Source organism: Cibotium barometz, chromosome 32, assembly GCF_041138505.1.
Source record: "Cibotium barometz isolate CiBa-2024 chromosome 32, ASM4113850v1, whole genome shotgun sequence".
In the NCBI taxonomy this organism is placed as follows: domain Eukaryota; kingdom Viridiplantae; phylum Streptophyta; class Polypodiopsida; order Cyatheales; family Cibotiaceae; genus Cibotium; species Cibotium barometz.
The window spans coordinates 29,426,574-29,447,548 of NC_141077.1; the positions used below are offsets into that span (position 1 = coordinate 29,426,574).

The 20,975-nt window shown below is 48.3% G+C and overlaps 1 protein-coding gene across 2 annotated transcripts in view; it reads right to left on the reverse strand.

Annotated features, from left to right (window-relative positions):
- Window positions 1-20,975, reverse strand: part of LOC147620061 (uncharacterized) — an 82,831-nt gene that overhangs the window by 51,011 nt on the left and 10,845 nt on the right. Inside the window, exons 3-4 of one of the 2 annotated variants that reach the window (XM_086772214.1) lie at window positions 1,182-1,247; window positions 850-1,000 (exon numbers count right to left, since the gene is read on the reverse strand). In XM_086772214.1, coding sequence (XP_086628340.1) covers window positions 850-1,000; window positions 1,182-1,247 — 217 coding nt within the window. The remainder of the gene's footprint in view (window positions 1-849; window positions 1,001-1,181; window positions 1,248-20,975) is intronic. The other variant, XM_086772215.1, reaches the window with a different exon arrangement.

Below are 20,975 nucleotides of genomic sequence, written 5' to 3' on the forward strand. Positions count from 1 at the left end.
GTATCTACTGTGCCATCCAAACCTGACCAAAGAAAACTGCGGACTAGTCTCCGCAGCGGACCAATGCATCCTTGTGAAAAGCACCAAAACAGGAATATGCCAGGCTGAAGCAAGCAGTACTTGGTTAATCACCAGGCTCTAGAGGCTAAGTCTAGTTTCCTAGAGCTTAAATGATGCAGCTTCTTCATTGTGCTCATGAGAACTGGTGCAAAATACTGTGTAGGGGATACATCGAACCCGACATCCCAAGTATCTTGTAGTGCTGCCACTCTCAATCCAAGTAAAGTAAAATCCAAGTTCTGCAACCCAATTGACTCTCACGGAGTCACTAACCTAAAAACCAATAGATTTGTGCAATTTGATAAGAGCTCCTGCAGATAAACAGAAATCCTCCAAGGTGATCCGAAAAGCATGAATCAAAATATGCATTGGGCTGGTAAGTCTCCAGCTTGTAGAGGCAAAGATCACCATCCTTCTGAATCTTCACATTTGAGCTCAGCACCAGCTCCCCCAGAAATCATCAACAGATATACACACACACAAAACATACATCTTTACTTTATATCCAAGTAGATTTCAGGCATCATGATTAAGAAGCCAGCTCATGGGTAGTCTTAACTTTGGAAAGTGCGCTCAAATTAAATGACAGGACACCAGAAACCATATAATTTACATGGTGAGTCAGTACCATTTCCAAGGAGGACAACTGCAAATTCATCACCGCATGCATCATTGATAATGAAAAGCAGAGGCACTCACATTGATGTAGAATGATATACAACACCATTTTTTTAAACAATCGCCTTGTATACAAGTGCAAACAAAGAGAACTAGATGACATTAAGGTACCTTAAGGAAAGCATCTACGTTTGAATAGGGAAGGTATTTCCCACTATGCTTCCCATAAGAAGAACCTTCAGGAAACAATGGTCTAGGGGAGGCTGATTCCCCATCTGAATGCTTTTGCAATAACTTCCAAATTATTGATGAAACTCTTTTCCTGCACCATACAAAGGTTCAGTATTTAAACCTTCTAGGAATTGATATTTGAAGCAATTTTTAACACAAAAAAAAGGAGAGGGGGTGAAATCTAGTCATGCTAAAATGCAGATAGTAAAGGCAGTTAACTACTAACTGCAAATAGATTTGGAGCTCAAAATAATTGAAAGAAAGAATTTTACTTGTGCACATAAGCACGTGGATCTACACCAATGTGATTGCTGAGTAAGAAGCCTTCATAAAGACATCTGTTGTGATGGCAAAATTAGGCAATATGAAACATTCTTTATAAGCAAACTGAAGTACAAACCTTGAGGATCTTAAGATGTTTATTTTTTCCAGAAGAGAGACTTCTATTATGTAAAATAAAATCCTACAACGGGAGATCTCAAGCCAAAAGGCAGGATCTCAACAAAATGGGGGCATTATGCTGCCGTAAAAGCCCCGTAGGAGTGGAGGAGAAGAAAATACCATGGTTCCACCCTCTCGTAAATTTGCTGCGTTGTTTTCTTTTCTTTTTTGCTGAAAGGAGACTTCTATTAAGTATGAGAAGACTAGGGTGATCTCAACTGATACAGGGCACAAAGGTGCCAAGAGAGTCCTCTAGAGATCGTTGAGAAAAAGATCCCTTGATCCCACTCCCTCATGAAAACAGTGCGCTTTGCTTGCGCAGATCTGGATGGTCCATGTATACGAGCCCATGTGGCCCTAAGAGTATGAATAATATCTCCCCATATAATACAAATGCATCTGAATGCCCTCGATAGCCCTGCCACTCCAAATCTGCCAAGCTATCATACTGGCAATGAGCTCCCAAGTATTATCAATCCTCTGCAGAGGGGGAATATCCAATAGCACGCAGCGTTGGGCCACACCTTTGCATATCATTAATGGCGGTGTCCAGATCCCTTCCCTCAAAAAACATTTGTGGACTAGACCGAGTGAGCCAAGCAATAGCACCCAAAGTAACATAAATGGTCTCTCCTCAATCTGCTCATAAGCTGAGCTGTAGAGTCCCAAATCCTTTGAGTAGCTCTACACCCCCATGTGCAATGTTGCACTGTCGTAGAAGCTACCGGGCATCTAGGGCACGCGGGGTCTACTCCAAAAATAGCCCTCCATTGATTGATGGGAAGGCCACCATTGATTGATGGGAAGGCCACCATGTAAGAATACAAAAAAGAAGTGGGAGATCTGGCCCCTCCTGTATGAGTGCCAAAGTTTGTGCCAAAATTTCTTTTGATTCGACGGGATGATGTCATAGCTCTCCAAGTGCGGCCTGAGTGGAGGACTCCTTTGTTGTTAGAAGTCATCTCCTGTCTTTCTGTAGACACCAGGGCCTTTGTTGTGGGTGTGCCCGCCCTTGTAGGTGTTGTTCTCATTTTTCCCCACTCTCCATATTTTTTCCCCATTTTTCCCTATTTTTCTGTGGCATGGGAGGCAGTCTTGTAAGGTGGCTGACTGTTCTGCACAGGGCGTGGACCTTCTTGATGCTGGCCGACCCCCCCTGCTGCTGGCCGACTGTGCATTTCAGCAAGTCGTGGGGTTTGTGGTCCTGTCGACTGCCCTACAGCAGGCCGACTGCTGTTGGGGGGCCATATAAAATGGGCCCCAGCCCCCTTGTCACATTTGTATCATTCCAGGATTCTTCTTGTGTATATAGAGCAGAGTTACACGCCTCTATCTCTCTCTCTCTTGTGCTGTTATTTTCTGCATTGCGTTTTGCTCTTGTGTTCCCAGATCTGGTCATCATCTCCATTGCGTATTCTGACATGGTATCAGAGCCTAGGCTCTAGATAGTTCTTGGGATTTGTGCGAGCAAGAGGGGGACTATTGTGTTGCTGATTGGTGGACTGTTCGGGACTGTTTGGGAAGAGGAGAAGCAAGAGGATGGCGGGCTGATTTGCTGGACAGCCACTTGTTGCAGGTGTTAGTTCTTCTTTGTTCCCACCCACCAACCCTTTTTCAAAATACATCCCCGCAATGGCAAATCTGGTAGAGATGGCCGAGAGGCATGTGAAGATCCCGACACTCCCCACGTTCCTAGTGGACCGTCAGTTGGACGGGAACAACTATGGCATATGGAAGGTTATGATGGAATCTGTTCTGGAGTCTTACGACCTCGCTGATTTCGTCGTTGTTGGGGTTCCACGGCCGGAAGTAGAGGAAGGGGAGTTACCGTCATTCCGGAGGGACCGGGGGGTACAGGCACAGATGTGGGATCGTGTCAACGCCAGGGTTGGTTCGTTTATCTTCCTCAACTGCACACCGCAGATAATCAATCATGTAAAGCATATGACGCTGGCCAGAGGTATATGGCAGCATTTGGCTTCTCTCTATAACAGGGTATCGCCCATGAAGAGGATTTCCTTGGAAGTACAGATGCGGGTTATGAGCCTTGCAAAGTTGTTGACGATGCGGGAGCATATTAACAAGCTGCAGGCTCTTCAGCAGGAAGTTCTTCAGGCTGGGAAGGAGATATCGTCAGAGGACATGGCCATAACGTTGCTGTCGCATTTGCCCTCTCAGTACTCAGCATTTTATTCGTCTTTGATAACCAGTGGCAGGCTCAGCACCATCACGTGGGAGGAGCTTGTGCCCATGGTCCTAGACGAGGAGGAACGATTCACGAACCCTCCTCAGGGTGGAGGTTCGGAGGCCTTAACTGGCCAACGGTCAAAAGGCCGTAACACGGGCAAAGGGAAGGCTTCATCGGAGAAGTCTTCTGAGAAGAAGTCCGTTACTGACCGCGAGAAACTAAAGGCAGAGAGGACCTGTCATGATTGTGGCGAGAAAGGCCACTATTGGAGGCAGTGTCCCAAGCGGAAGACCGAGAAGGGTGAAGATTCCTCAGCAACAATCATGAAAACTCCGGCTTTTGTTCACTTGGAGGTGATGGACATCGATGTTTCATTTTCTTCAGGTAGGGAGGAGGTTGGAGGATTCTCCGCAACGGATACTCGGGAGTGGATTCTAGACAGTGGTGCTTCCAGGCTTCAGGCAGGGAGGAGGTTGGAGGATTCTCCGCAACGGATACTCGGGAGTGGATTCTAGACAGTGGTGCTTCCAGGCACATTACTCCTTCCCGTTCTAATTTACAGGATCTCTGCAGGTATTCTGGTCACATTCTTACTGGGGATACATCCACTATCCCAGTTCACAATGAGGGCAGGATGGAGATAGTTCCCGATGGCAGAGGGGGGAAGCATTCCTCCCAGGTGTTGTATGTTCCGTCACTTGGTTTTCATTTGTTGTCAGTGCATTAGGTTTGCAAGACTGGCGTACGGGTGGAGTTTGATGAGCATTTTGTTGCTCTCCGGGACAAAGCAACAGGCCAGGTGGTTTGGGAAGGCGGAGTGGAGAATGGAGTTTACAAGCTTTTAGCACTCTCTCTCCCAGGTCCTCAGGTTTGTGATGAGTGGCAGTTTGGTAATGGCCACTTAAGGTGTAGGCTTTCAAGGACCAGATGGTGGATAGCTTGCCAGTTGATGGCAGCAGTTGGCAGGAACTTTCCAGTACTGATGTTGGTAGTTCTTGTGTTGGTCAGTCAGAGGAAACTGAGCAGGTAACTTATACTCTGATGTCTCGCAGTATTCGGGACAAAGAAACTCCTGTTGATGAGGATGTTCTTTCCACGGGGACCTTTCGGAAAGCCAGGTAGGTGGCAGTTAATTACTTGCAGAAGGAGGTGCATTCTCCAGGCTTTGTGGTTCCGGATTCAGAGGGGGTGGTTGACAGGTTTTAGAAGGCCTTGCGTGATCTTCAGCAGGTTTCCAGAACTAGGCTTTGCACCGTAATAGGTGTTGATCCTTGTGAGCAATGTGATGCCCCTTTGACTCAGAAGCAGAATGGTTCATTGATCTGGTTGATGGACACCAGATTGGACGGGAGCTTCCTGATGAGGCAGTTGAGCTCGTGGTTGCAGATGACTCTTTGGGAGGCAAGATTACATATCCTGTGTTTTTTGCGACATGCGAAGGATCATGGACTCTTTTACACAGGAGGGGGCTTGATTGATGGAGTCCGACTCCACAGTTGGAGTGACTCAGTTTGGGGAGGAGAACCAGACACGAGGAGATCTACTTCAGGCCCAGGAGCAGTTTTGTGGAGCACTAAGAGGCAGTCATCTTTTGCCTTGTCGACGACAGAGGCAGAGTACCGGGCTGCTTGTGATGCTGCTTGTGAGGTGGTGAGGTTGCAGAGGTTGCATTGTAGGATTGGGCTTCCACTGAAGGAACCCATGGTTATCCGGAGGCACTTTGTTCGTGAACAGATCGTTGTTGATGACATCTTGCTAGAATTCTGTTCAACGGAGGACAGTACAGTGGACGTCTTCACGAAGTCGCTATCTCAGGATTTGCTCAGGCGGCACCCCAGCTCCCTGTGGTTGGTTTCACAGCCACGAGCTAAGAGGGGGTGTTAGAAGTCATCTCCTGTCTTTTTGTAGACACGAGGGCCTTTGTTGTGGGTGTGCCCGCCCTTGTAGGTGTTGTTCTCATTTTTCCCCACTCTCCATATTTTTTCCCCATTGTTCCCTATTTTTCTGTGGCATGGGAGGCAGTCTTATAGTGGCAGGAGGACCTTGAACTTGGCCGACTGCATCTGTGGTGGCTGACTGTTTTGCACAGGTCGTGGACCTTCTTGATGCTGGCCGACCCCCCGTGCTGCTGGCCGACTGTGCATTTCAGCAAGTCGTGGGGTTTGTGGTCCTACAGCAGGCCGACTGTTGTTGGGGGGCCATATAAAAGCCCCCAGCCCCCTTGTCACATTTGTATCATTCCGGGATTCTTCTTGTGTATATAGAGCAGAGTTACACGCCTCTCTCTCTCTCTCTCTTGTGCTGTTATTTTCTGCATTGCGTTTTGCTCGTGTTCCCAGATCTGGTCATCATCTCTGCTGCGTATTCTGACATCTGTATCTATCCAAGTAGAAGGAGCCTTGCATTACAGACAGTGTAGCTGAAAATAGGCTGACTCTTCAGATTGGTTGCATCAATCCACTCCCACTCACTAGGATCTCAATGAAGATATCTGATAGGACATCCACTATACAACCATAAGCACCAAGACCCATGGGTCTCAATACATGCCAATGATTTCTTGAGCGGCTAACTACTCTCATTGGATGAAGGGTAGTGCCATGAATAATCTCTTGTGTGTCCATTCCAACAATCTCCATCCTGGCTGGATAGAATAAAAAACACGATCTCCCTCCTCATCCTGATCCAGAAAGGCTAAAACCTGTAATGGAACTCCTGTTTGGGAGAAAACTCCCAGCCACCTAAGATGATGCTGATTGTGAAATGTGCCAGTAATCCACTCATGAGGTATAGCTGCATCAATTTGATCGATCCATCTAAGACTCCCTTTAAGGTGTTGGATAGATGCAAGTCTCGGATCCATAGGAAGAGTTTTAAAAGCTTTCCAAGCAATAATTGTCATTGCACATCTCTCCCAGCCAGTCCATTGCATATATCCAAACGCACCCAAAGGTCGCCCAGCCTCATCTCTAATAAGGTCATTCCACATAATGGGCCATCTATCAGCCTCATCCTCTGATCTAGGAAGACTCTGTCTCAAAAAAGGTTTCATGCCACTCCAGCCTCTGATAATGGCGGCTATAAGTGGAGAGGAAGGTGCTCTATACTCTGCCTCAGTAAAGATGAAGTGTGAATTGAGTATCCAATCTCCATCACCACGAGGTGTACACCAAAAATGTGAAACATGAAGAAATTCTTCCAAGGCTCAGTGCCTAGAAAGAATCCTCTGACCGCTAACTTGCAAAGCAATGCTCTGCACTATATATTGAGATCGACAATATTCAGCCCCCCTTATTATATGGGGCATATAACAGTCTCCCAGGCCACTGTGGCCCCGGTGTCTATTGTACCATCCAAACCTGACCAGAGAAAGTTACGGACCAGTTTCCATAATTGGCATGCACGAGAAGCACCAACATGAGACAATGAACCAGGCTGAGGCAAGCAGTACTTGGTCAACCACTGAGGCTGTGGAGGCTAGATCCAATCACCTAGAACTCTGATGAAGAAGTTTCTTCCTAATCTGAAAGGAACATAAATGTATGTGTGAGGCCTCGAAGAACATAGCACTATCATTAGCAAGCTCTGAATCCAAAAGCTCATCCTCACTGCACAAGGGCAGACTCAAACCAAAAACTCCAACAGTGGAGCGAAGAAGATGCCCATAGCCTTCACAACAATGAGATATAGCATGGGGGCTAAGGGGCATCCATGTCGTACAGAATGAGAGATCTGGAAGCGATCACCTCTACCACCGTATGCAAGCACACTACTGTGTGCATCCCGATACACGCATGAAACACCTTTGATCCAGTTTTGAGAGAATACCATACATCTAAGAGTTCCTTCAAGGAAATCCCAATCCACTCTATCATATGCATTCTGAAAGTCTAAGCAATAAGACGGCTAGGGACTGGTTTCTTTCCTTAGCCCATTCAACCACCTCCCAAAAAGAGAGGATATTATCAAAGATGCTTCTTCCTTGGAGGAATCCATTTTGCGTATCATGAATCACATCTTGCAATACTGGCCACAACCTCATGTTAGCATTCGTGGTGGCAGGATGGAGCATGTGCAAAGAGAGAGATAAAGGATCCTCTAATCCAGTTCTAAGAGAATCCCATACATCTAAGAGTTCCTTCAAGGAAATCCCAATTTACTCTATCATATGCCTTCTCAAAGTCTAGCAATAAGATGGCTAGGGGTTGGTTTCTTTCCTTAGCCCATAAGAGAAGATATTATCAAAGGCGCTTCTCCTTGGAGGAACCCATTCTGCATATCATGAATCACATCCCGCAATATTGGCTTTTACCTCATGTTAGCATTCATGGTGCTAGGATGGAGCATGTGCAAAGGGAGAGATGAAGAATCCTGTGATCGAGTTCGAAGAGAATCCCATGCATCTAAGAGTTCCTCCAAGGAACTCCCAATCCACTCTAACATATGCCTTCTCAAAGTCTAGCAATAAGATGGCTAGGGGCTGTTTTCTTTCATTAGCCCATTCAACTGCCTCCCAGAGGTTGATGAGCTAGAGGAAGTTCTTCAACTTGAGCAAATTGTGTTTCACAAGGAGAGAAAGCTACCTGGTGATAAGATTTTTAGGCGATACCTTGTGAAGTTCAAGAACTACTTGCCTATCGATGCAAAATGGGTTGATGAAGACTAGTTCAAAGATTACCCATAACTTCTTTAGGCATATTTGGAGTTGAGGACAATTGTTCAGAAGCCAGGGCGGATGTCAACCATTTGGCAGCCCAAGTGGCTCTCCCCTATTTTGTGCCGAGGCCAGGGAGCTTCGTGTTGCCCGTATTGAGGCTTGGACACATGTCACCTACGGGAGGCTAGGTTTCGTGTCACCATAGTTTCCACGAGTTTCAGAAACGGGGGTGCGGAGCACGGCGGGAAACGGAGTTTCGGAGTTTCGGCCTTCGGGAAGAAACGGGGAAACGGAGTTTCGGTTTTAGGGTTTATATATCAGAAATGACAACTGTAGGCTCAAGGCTCAAGCGGCGTCAAGCCTCAAAAGAGTCAATACAAAACAAGATCCATCATCCATCATCCATCATCCATAATCCATAATCCATATGTATAGACTATAGTAAATACAAAACATGATCAAAAAATATCCATGTGGCTGGTAGGCTGGCAGCAGCAGCTGCTAGCATGACAAAATCCTAGAGCTAAGTGCTCCAAAAATCACTCATCAAGATCATCCATGGAGGAGTCATCCTCCGACTCATGAGAGTCAGGCTCAGATGAAGAAATGGTAGGATCGTGGTCCTCTGCCTCTGCTGAGATTCAAGAAGTGGAGGCTGTTTTTCTGGTCCTGCAGGCTGCGAGCAAGGTGTGACTCCTTCTTGCTTGGTAGAGCTTAGATCCCTGCGGAGGCCTGGCCCCAAAAGGTCCCAATAGCGCATAAAAAAGGCCGGCGTCAGTCCGTCCTCCCCTGGGCAACTATGCCGCGGCAGGACCCTCAAGGCCTCGGCAAGCTCAATCTCTGACAGAGGCGCACCTAGAACTGTACGCATATGGTCTGTGACCCTCCTCTGCACATGGGCCCACACAGTCTGTCTGCAAACATCTCGATCCTCAGTGGCAGGCTCCGCTGAAAGCAGGTCACTATAAAATGCACTGGCAATGGCTCTGATCTCCCCGAGCTCAGTAGCTACCGATCCATCCGGTCTACCAAGCTGGCGGACTCCTGCTCGCGCATGACGGGGTCCAGTGATCTCAAAAAACTCCCCAGTCACTCTATCACCAAGCTGCGTCCACTGAGAGGCCTGACGACGATAGTAAAACTCATGTCTCTGCTCCTCTACCTCTCTAACCTCCTGGCGTGCCTGGCTCAGCTGGGACGCCACCCACTCACATGCAGGCTGCTGCTCCTGAAGGCGCTGTAGCGAAGCAAGGCTGCGTCTCAGCCGTTGCTCTCGCTCACGAATCTCTCCCAGTCGTGTCAAAGCTGCCGCGTGTAGAAAAGAGCTAAGATCAATGAGTCCCTGGGCACACTGGCCCGCTACATCTTGGTCAGAGCACTGACTATCATGCCAGATCCTCTCAATGTCCTCAGCGAGACTGGGATCTGTAAGCACCCTCTCTGGGATCCTCAACTGCAAGCTGGGCTCCCGTTTCCCCTCCTCCAATGTCAATATAACTGGCGCATGATCTGAAAATGAGGTGCCAGCGAGAATGCCGACGGAGCCCCCTCGCTCCCCTAACCAGTCACCCACATAAAAGCGATCAATCCGTGATAGATTAGTCCCTCCCTGCCGGCGATCCGACCGAGAGAAACTAAGACTGTCCTGAGACCGGGAGAAAGCCCCATGCTGCCATGCATCAGTGATCCTCAGTGTCATGCAAAACCGGTCCCAAGCTGCAAGCTCCGTGCCGTGCACTGTAACATGACTGCCTCCCACCCTATCTGCCGGGTCCTCAAGCATGTTGAAGTCTCCCCCAACACACCAATGTGCGGCCTCTGGCAATGCATCTGTAACCTGAGTCCAGAACTCTGCTCTGGCACTAGCATGATTGGGCGCATAGATGTTGAGCACACCCAATAGCTCATCATGCATCCTCAGAATGACATACTGTGCTCTACCAGGCACAATGATCCCTCGATCCACAATGGCCTGCCGCCATGCATCTGCAATAACCATGCATACTCCTCCCTGTCCACCCAAAGGACCAAACCCTGCAGACCAGAAAGTGTCCCATCTACCAGGCATCACCGAACCATATCTCCGGATCCTGCTCTCACCCAAGTGGTGCTCCTGCATCATCAGAATGTCAATGCTGCCACCAACCAGGCATCTCTGAAGCTCCTGCCTCAAGCAGCCTCGATAGCGTATAAAGTGTGCTCCGCCAAGGCCCTGTACATTCCATGAGATGATCCTCATGGATGTCCTACTGAGGTGGATGCTGTCTCAGCCGTGCGGCGGGCCTTCGCAAGCGGCTTGGATGGAGAGTAGTCCCCATCCGAACGGCTGCGAGTCTGCCCACCCGGTGTACTGCAAGAATCCCGGATCAGGCGCCAGTGGTGGCTGTGACCCGTGGCGACTGCCTCCTGCTCTGACATAGTAACCTCATGTATACTCACATATCCTGGGTCGCGTGCCAAATCTGCCACTATGCGCACGACCAAATGCCGAATCCCGGATGTATCCACACTCCCGGGATCCAAGAAAAAATGAGCCAACTCCCAAAGTCGGCCTATCACATCTGCAACCTCCAAATCGCTCATGTGATGAGAAAACTCAACTGCCTGAGTCTTCAACGTGCTGAGAGCGAGCTCTAGAGTCCACTCCCGGTCACAAGGTCCACATAGAGGGAACGAGAAGGCCACCGCTGAGTCTAGTGCCTCCTCCCCGCGGGCCGGAGGTATCACTACATGCACTCGGATGGGTGCTGGCTCATGGGGGCCCTCTGCTCCAAAAAGCCGTGTGAAGGTATAATCAAACGCCTCCGAGCGCTGTCTAATGCCAAGGCGACTCAGCCGACTGCGGATAGATGAAATCCGTGAGGCCCTAATCGGCATAGGTCTCCTCTGTGATGCTCGAGCGAGGTCAGTGCTCAGCGCTCTTCGGACTGCAGGTGAGCGCCAGGGAACTGCCAGGGCCTCCCGGGAAGGCGAGGCGGGCAGAGGGGGAGGACGGGGAGGCGAGGGAGGTGGGAAGGGAGCCGCTGCCGAAACCGGAGCGGAGACGGGAGGAGGCGAGGGTGGAAGCGGGGCGGTGGGGGGGGGACGGGGGTGGGGGGGGGGTGAAGGAGGGGGTACTGGCATCTCCTGGTCCTCAGTCGCTGCGGGGGTCTCCTCCTGAAGGGGAGCAAAGCTGTTCCTCACGGGAACCCAATGAGACTGAGACTGTGGCTGCTGCTGCAGCGGTCTCTGGGCGTGCTACTGTGGCTGTCTCCCTCGGCGGCGCCCCTGTCCAGGCTGCCACTCCGAGGTCTCTGTGGCCTGAGCAGGTGTCCCGGAGGCAGCCTGCCGAGCTGAATCTGTGGGCGGGCCATCAGTAGCCTGCTGCTGTGGTGGTGAGGGTCGGGGTCTCCTGCGAGGGCAGCAGGCCTTGGCCAGATGACCGACCTGCCTGCAAATGAAGCACTGGTTCGGGAGCCCCGAGAACTCCACTCTCTGATCTATCCACCCCCCCCCCTATCCTAGGTAGCTGAATGACCTTAGGAAGGGAGGAGATGTCAGATACCAACACTCTGACCGAAGGTAGCCCAGCTGCTCTGGCCACCACTGAAGCTGCTGAGGGGCCCGTCTCAAGAACCGAGCCCACCAATGCTCCGAGCCTGGAGAGGAGCGGAAGATACTCCCGGCGGAGACCAGGGAAACAAACTGTAATATGGAAGAGGCGCTCTCCCTGCTCCGCCGCAGCTGGGTCAAATCCATGCTGCCAAGGCCTGAAGAAAGCCCGAGCACCCCTGATGTCCAGAGGACTCATGGCAAGGACCTTGGCAACGCTCTGGGCGGCCTCGAACTCGATCTGATAATGTCCCCGGCCCAAGAGCTGTACATCCAGGATCTTGCCCACATCTGCAAGAAGGCGGGCCTGAAGAAGATCCCTGATCTCCCCTCTGCTGGGGCGAGTGCCGACTATACGGCAGATGGTGGAATGAGCCTGGAGGCGTTCCACCTCTGCGGTGAGGCTCGCTTCCTCTTCCGGCGAAAGAGAAAGCCTGATGGGGATGTCCTTGGGGGCGGGCGAGGGGGCTGCGGATGAGTCCCTCTAAGGCGAGGCGGGAGGAGTCTCAATCAGAGTCTGAAGCTCAGGCGAAGGCGAGGTGAAAGCGGAGAACCTGCAAGAAACGGGCTGCACACGAAGAGGCGGAAGACCGGAAGAAGGGAAAAAAAAAAAAAAACAGAAACCCCCCTGGGAGTGAAGAAAAGCATGAAAGAGCAGGGAGGGGGCGAAAAAACCCCAAGGAGAAGCCCTGGGGGGGGGGCGGCAGCAACGAGAAGGGGGAGGGGGGGGGGGGGGGCACTGCTGAGAGGAGGCGGGCGCGAGCAGGCGGAGAGGGGGGGGACGAATCAGGCGAAAAAAGGGGAGGGAGGGCGAATAGGCGAAGAGGGAGGGGGGGGGGGCGAGTCGGCGCGAAGAGGCTAGGAGGGGGGGGGATGAGATGGCGAGAAGGGGGGAGGCGCAGCAGCAGCGAGGAGGGGGGGCGCAAGCAGGCAAGACCGCGAGAAGAAGGGGGGGGGGGGGGGGGGCGCAACGGCGAGTAGAAGGGGGGGGAGCAAGAAACGATGGCGGCGGAGATGGGCGAGCAGCGCAGGGGGGCGAAGGCGGGAGCTTCAGCGAGCCGAGGTTCTTCTACTGTTTTTTGCTTTCTTCATTGGATGACTTCTCTCTGAAGTACATCTTCCCCATGTATATTTCCCTCATCCAACATTGGTATCAGAGCTTAGGTTTCAGAACCTAGGATTCAGAGTCTAGGTTTCAGTGCCTAGGTCTTAGAGCTTGGTATCAGAGCCAATAGCTCCACGCCGTTATTCTTTGTCATGGTTCATTAATCTACGCCGCTGTACATCTCGGGTACGCTCACGCCCTTCTGTACTTTGCTGGTGTCATTAATCTTACATTCTTGGTAAGCTCTCGCACTTTCCACAGATCTAGAGTTTATACCTCCTGTAGTACATTGGTGTCATTCATTTATGCTGTCGTACATTCTGGGCAACCTCACACACTATCACTACACACAGCTTTCAAAAGCTTTTGACATCGGATTTCAGTATCCGCCGATTTCTACTCTGCCGCTACTATCTGTGTACGGCTTTCAACTTTCGGCATTGGACTTCTGCGTCCGTCCATTTTGCACGGTCAGCCATTCTGTGTCCGTCGATTTTGCTCGGTCAACCATTCAACTGCGTCTGTCAGCTTTGCCTGGTCAGCAGTTCAGCCTTTGGCTTTCCTCATTCAGCAATCGACTTTAGCATTCAAACATTTAGCATTCGGCTTCAGCTTTCCGCATTCAAGAGTCAGCTTTCAGCCTTCAGCTCCGCATTCAGCAATTGGCCGGGTTTACACAAGGGTGGTTGACGGCCCAGAGCGTTCAGCTTTCCGCATTCAGCAGTTGGCTTTCCGCGTTCAGCCTTCGGCTTCGGCACTTTGCATTCGGCGTTTGGTGTTCGGCATTCCGCATTCCGCATTCCACATACGGCCTTCAACATTCGACGTTTGGGTTTCAGCTATTGTCAGCTGATTCAGTCAGCTAATTCCACGTCCATCTGTTAGCCGATTCAACGTGTGCTCGTCAGTCGATTCAGATTTCGTCTACCAGCTGATTCCACATCTATCCATTAGCTAGTTCAGTGTTCCTCCTAGTGGCCACTTCAAGTTGTGAAGCTAAGTATAGGCAACATTCACAGCTATTGCAAAGTGTATGGCTCCGCCGTCTATTGGCAAATCTTGGTGTTAGATAGTCGTCTTCTACCACCATTTTCATTGACAGTTAGAGCGCATTAGTAGTTGTGCGGAATCCGGTATTTCATGTGCGGACAAAGCATATTAAGGTGCATTATCATTATGTTAGGGAAAGGCAACCTAACCCTAGTTAACTTGTGGACATAACATGCTTCCCCTCATAAGGACCAGTGATGTCCTCACTAATGAATTGGGAAAATTGGGCCTTGAGATTTCGAACGGATTCCCACATAACTTCCCTCTCATATCTACCCCTCCACTTGATCAGGTACTCATCATAAGAACTCCTTTGAGTGCTTAGTACAATGATCTAGAAGTAAGTTTGATTCTTTAGGAATGTACTCGGTTTGTTCTTCTCAAAACAATTCCTCTAAAGGAACCACTTGGTCCGAGTTGCCTAATTTTTCCATTACTCGACTAACATGAAAAACTGGATTGACGATCACTCCCTGTGGAAGATTGCGGTAAGCAACATCACTAATCTTCCTTGTGATCGGAAATGCTCCACAATACGTAGAAAACAAATTGCAATGTTTCCTGTACGCATGGTCTTGGAATTCTTCTTTATCCCACTTGTCCATCTCCAAGATCCTTGGGAGATCTACGTTGGTTAGCATAAGATTGAGCACTTTTTGAGCTGTTTTTACACTCTCCCTAGCTAACTTAAGCATCTCTTGTATATCTTGCAAAAAATCTAAAGCTTGCCTATTTTGGATCTTACTCAATCCAACTGCAATCGGTGACCTAGGTTGAAAACCATGCATAAGCATGAATGATCTGAATCTTGTAACCGAAGCTTATTGCTATTGTACGCAAATTCCAACTGTGGAGGATACTTTTTCCACTTCGACTGCCGTTTTGAAACATAGACCCTTAGCATATCCTCCAAGGTATGATTCATTCGCTCAGTCCATCAACCCATCTATGGATGATCTGAGGAAGATATACTTAGCTTGTCTCAAGCTTGGCAATTATATCTTGTCAAAATCCTACACTAAAGTGGATAAGACCCTCCGTGATAAAAGGGGGCATCATACCAGTACATCACATCTCCTGTAAAGCATTAGTAAAATCATCACCAATGTAATCCCAAAACTACAAAAAAAAGGGTGGAGAAAGGCCATCATCCCCTAGGCATTTGCCTTTCAAGAAGGTGTACAAAGCATGTCTCAGCTCATCCTTCGAAAAGGGGGCATCCAAAGAGGCACACATATCATCTCTAATAAGCTTGGACATGCGCTCCCAAACTTTCTGTTGTGCAACATCTCTATCCAAAGAGTGGGCCTCTACAGAGAGCAAAGTCTGATAAAACTTTGAGGCAATACTCCTCACCTTATCTGGATCAGTATGAAATTCTCCCTGAGAATCCTGCAAGCATCTCATACTGTCCCTATTGTGCATAGGTGCATGTGCTGAGAAAAACAGTTTGTTGCATCTGCCACCCATCTGTGTCCAAAATGCCTGATTAGCATGAAATGCAAACCCAGCCCACCTATCCATGGCCACTTGTAACTCAGCCCTAATAGTGGACAAGAGGGATGCATGATGCTTCTCGTGTTCCTATGAAGCACAACCAACTTGCGTCTGATAGCTCGCTCCTTGCCTAGAGCCTCTTATTTCTTGGCCAAGGCAACACAATGATAGTGCTGGCTAGTCCTCTCCAAGGCCAAAGCAAGCCGGGGTCAGGATGATCACAAAGCCTCCAAATCTCTCTAACCTCTAGGAAGATCTCTGCATCCTGATAGAGAGAGTCTGGGATGCGGGCACGGGGTACACCCTTGCGGCTCCCAAGTTCCCTGATGCACAAGAAGACCGGGCAATGATCTGATTTGGTAGTACCTTGTAAGATGGCAATAGAACCTCCTCTATCCAGGCCCCAGTCATCCACATAAAATCTGTTAAACCGTGCAAAGATGCATCCATCCCCGCTTCTACGGTTACGCCATGAGTAAGATAAAGAGTTGGGCCTCCTCTGGAAATCATCCTGTCCAACAATCCCTACCATAGAAGGAAAGTTTAAATCTCTCCCAAGAGGCTCTCTCCAAGGGGTGTGTTCTACCCTCATGGACACCCTTTTTGTCCAATGGCTGCTCAACCATGTTGAAGTCTCCTCCAACAATCCAATGATCAGCCAGGGGTAGCAGTTATGTGATGGTGCCCCAGAGGAACACCCTCTCTCCCCGTACATTAGGCGCATAGATATTCAAGATACCAAGCTTTAGTCCCTTTTGCATAACCATAATCCACTGTACTCTAGTAGGTATGATAACACCATGGCCAACAACACGAGGCAAAAGTGATGTTGACACTTAAATGCATACCCCACCTTTGGTCCCTTGTGCACATGACCAAAAAGTGTGTCTAGAGAGGATCTTACCAGTTTTACCACACTGAGACATATTCAATTTGTGCTGCTGTAGCCCAACTTATGGGCAAATTGAGTGGCCGCGCCATGCATGTGACTTGGGGGGCAGTTGCTTGGCTCTCCTAGCCCGGTCCGCAACTCTTTTATGAGGGCAGTGGTACAGACTCTGCTATTTTCATTCGTAGAGGTATTTCCCATCATGGTTTATTGCAGGATGTCCCTCACTCTGATTATACACGCCCCCCAGACAGAGGATTGACACCAGTTGGGAGATTGTTGCCAGTTACAACATGGCAGATTTGGAGAGCTAGATGCACGGAGGCTATTGAGGGTGTCCAGATTTTTGGGTCTCAGTGCATTAGTACTATATGGGGTGATATCATCCATACTCTTATGGCTACTTGGGCTCGTATTCAGGGGTCCTCTCGTTCTACGCAGGCAAAGCACGTTATATTTATGCGGGAGTGGAACCATGGCGTTTTCTTTTCCTCTAGTACCACATGTCTTTCATGGCATCATGATGCTCCTCAGTGGTTGAAATCACCTTACATATTGGGGTGATTCTATTCTTCTCTGGCTTATAGCTGTGATTGTTGTATGTCTTTTTCATACTTAATAGAAGTCTCTTTCTTGAAAAAAATAAAAAATATAAAAATCAAAGGTCGGAAGGTACTTGTACTTTTGATAACGGAAGTACTCACAATTCTATGAATTCTCAGTTGGTGCAAAAGATACAACTACAAACATAGCAAAGTGACCACCAATATCGTGTCAATTTTGAGAGAGGCTCAGATTCAGAGATTTGGGACCAGATATATCCGAATCTAGAGCTTCAACACATAAAGGATTATTGAGAGAGCCTTGACTTCCATATCAGGAGCCTAGATAGGGATGGCATGATTTTGGGGATGTCTTTGTTCCACTCGAAGACAGTGATACTCTGCAAATTAACTATAAATCTCATGTTATTTCTTTTGTACACAATAATGATCCTATTGTATTAAAGGATAAGTGTTTTGTACTACCCAATTCTGGTGAAGTTCCTCTTGTATCAACTATTGAAATGAATACAAATATGTTATCTTTGGAGAATACATATCGTACAAACAAAGAATGAAATTGGCCTCAAGGTGCTATAAGTTTTGGTGCTGTCGTCGCGGCGTCAACAACTTGTTGAAATTATTTGGCCTTGTTGGGGAGTATGATATCTAATCATGTCATTTGCGTCTATTTCATTATGATCTCTCTTTGCGTGAATAGGAAGCCTAATTTGACGGTTACTCAATGCATGACAAGTTGTGAGATTAAACCAATCGTTGAGTTCGTCGACTAGTGTAACAAGCAAATGAAACCAAGATGATACACTCATAACCATGGGTCATCTACCCTTTTACAACAAGTCACAAGCATTACATGAGATTAAGAAAAAGTTTGCAGGCGAGGATTACCTCATGACTATCTTAAGAGAGGGTTTGTATGGCCTAGTAAGTCTCACGGGGGGCGTTGGTGCTTCTTTCAAGAAAGAAGGATGGCACAATGTGCTTCTATGTTGATTACAAGGGGCTAAACAAGCTCCCAGTTAAAGATAGGTATCCATTACCTCTAATGGATGACCTTATGGATCGAATTCGGGGAGCTAAATACTTCATGGAGATTAGAAGTGGCTATCATCAAATTCAAATTAAATCTAAGGATGTGCCAAATTCAAATTAAATCTAAGGATGTGCCAAAGATTGGTTTTCAGACTAGGTACGATCACTATGAGTTTTTGTTTTTACCTTTTGGCTTGACCAATGCTCCAGCCACTCTCCAGTAGATGATGAATGATATACTAGTATCGTCCATATCTGGGAAGGTTTGTGGTGGTTTTCTTGGATGACATACTTATCTACAGTAAATCATTGCAAGAGCATGTTTAGCATCTCAGAACTATCTTACGACAAGAGAACCTATATGCCAAGGAATCAAAGTGTGGGGCTTCTCTATGTGGGTCATAACATCATTGAAGCTGGTATAAAGGTAGACCCCAAAAAGGTGAAGCAGGTTCATGAGTGGCCAATTCCAAAAATAGTGAAACAACTTAAGTTTTTTTTATTCTTTCGAAAGTTTATTAAAATCTATGCCAAGGTGGCAGCACCACTAACACACTAATAAAAGGTAGTGAGAAAGAAGAAGGACAAGAACAGTTCATGGAATGATTTCCTCAAACAGTAGTTTTGAGGCATTGAAAGACTTGGTGACTACGGCACCAATGTTGCATTTAGTAGATCCTAGCAGACCATTTATGGTCGAAACTGGTGCTAGTGATTTTTCCATTTGGGCAACCCTATTCTAGGATGGAAGGTTGGTCGCTTTTGAAAACAAAAGCTTTCGGAGGCACAGATGCAATATCCTTACTTGTAGTAATTCATGCCTTGAAAAAGTGGAGACATTATTTGTATGGCTCCAACTTTGTTGCTTGGACAGATCATCATTCTTTGAAATATATTTGTGACCAAGGCGATCTTTGTGGCCGCAAAGCTAGATGGATTGAACTCATGCAGAATTTTGACTTTGAGATACAGTATCGAAAGGGGTCTAACAATTGTGTTGCGGATGCACTAAGTAGAATACTTAAAGTTGATGCTCTGTCCATAGCTGAGATATCGGCCAATCTCTATCTTTCTCTTCAGGGGCTTTGCCAAGGGATCGCTTCTTGGAAGGATCCAGCAGTTAGTTCAAACTAGTGGCAACTCAAAAAAATTGGGAATTCCAGAATCCTACATGAGTAGTGCCAAGATAGTAAGGCAGAATGTCTTTGGCAAGGTAGCTTACTTCATCCATTGGAGATACTGGAGTCCAAGTCGCAAAGTCTCAATGGACTTTATTGTTGGGTTACCCCGATCAAATCGAGGACACGATTTCTGCATGATAGTTGGCAGACTGTTGCCCTCCCGGTGGGAATGCTAGGGCACAAGATGAGGCCCTTCCCAAAGACAATGTACATAGTGATGATGAATTGGGTCAGAGTGATGAGTTTGCAGAGTCATCCTCACAGAAAGATGTTGCAACTGTGTTGACTCCTCCTTGCTTGGGATGGACAACATGCAGGATGCACTTGATATGGATGCACAAGACATGTTGCCATCTTATGAAGCCTTGGAGGATGTGCAATAGGATTTATGAGACTGTGCAAAGTCCAGGACAGTGTGAACATGCTGACATTGGACTTTGCTCCAAGGATTACCCCCTTCTACAACATTACAAGAGGCGGGGCTAGACTCCGGCTAGGTGGTTGCTTAGGTCCAGAATCAAAACTCCGGCTAGGTGGTTGCTTAGGTCCAGAATCAAAACTCCTCTTTACCATGAGGATTATCTCATGGAATGTGCAAGGTCTAGGGAGGCTTCCCACGCACAGTAGTCCACCTTGCCATTACAGGTGGACTTATGGATGTGTTACTTCTAGAACCCCAAATAAGTCCCCTTCTCATTAGTAAATTACTTTCTTGAATAGGTCGGAATACTTCAAGGTCATGGTTAAGAAGATTGGGGAGTATGGCTCAACCTATACGCCCCCCTCATCCGAGAGCTTGCGCACTACATTGCTCGAGAAGGAGAAGCGCATTGTATAGCTAGCGGCCGACAACACAAAGCGGCAATGGGAGAGGAACGGAGTCTCCCTCATTGTGGATGGATGGAGTGACACCCGCAAGAGGAGTATTCACGGCATGGTTGCATATTCCCGCGGAGAGATGTACTTCATCTCATCTCATGATCTCCGACACCCGGTTTGCCTACAACTTTCTCATGTTGGGCCGGTTGAAGGATTGTAGCGGTGCTTTGAGGAGGCTTTTCCTTAGTGACGTCCCATACAAACACTGGCCAAGAGTGTAGGCTACGTGCGGATGACGCCTCTTGGTGGGAGCGTGTGAAGACCACAGATGCTATGGTGAGGCCCATAGTCCACCTATTGAGGATTGTAGACGCTACGCAACCATGCATAGGCAAGGTCTACGAGGCCATGGATCGCATGATAGAGAAGTTGAAAGACTTCGAGCCTGACGAAGACAGATACGAGGAGATCCATGCCTTGTGTCTAGGAAGGTGGAATTCCTACTACTCTCCATTGCATGCAGCAGCTTATGTGGTGGACCCAAAATTCCAAGGCAACAAGCAGGAGAGCGACCGGGAGGCGAGCGCTGGATGGAGTATCAACTTGGATCGTCTTGTGCCTGATGCATCGGTTAGGCGCAAGATCAGGGACAAGATCAGGGACCAGCTTTCGATGTACAGGTCATTTCATGGCTCCTATGGCTGTCATGATGCACAGGTTGACCGCTCCAAAGTTGGTGCTGCTCTATGGTGGGGGGACTTTGGTTCAGATGGACCGGAGCTGCAGCAGCTTGCCATCCGCTTACTTAGCCAGGCCGTCAGCTCCTCTTGCTTGGAGCAGCTTTGGAGTACCTACAACCACATTGCCTCTTGGAAGAGGAACCGACTCGGGGTAGAGCGTGCCAATGACCTTCGTCAGCGCGAACTTGCGAATGCTTTGCAAGAGCGTGACCAAGAAGGTAGATTCCTTCACCGAGTGGGAGATGAGTCGACAAGAAGAGCAACAAGAGGATGAGGTGCAGGAGCAGCATGCCAGTGAGGATGAGACTGAGGA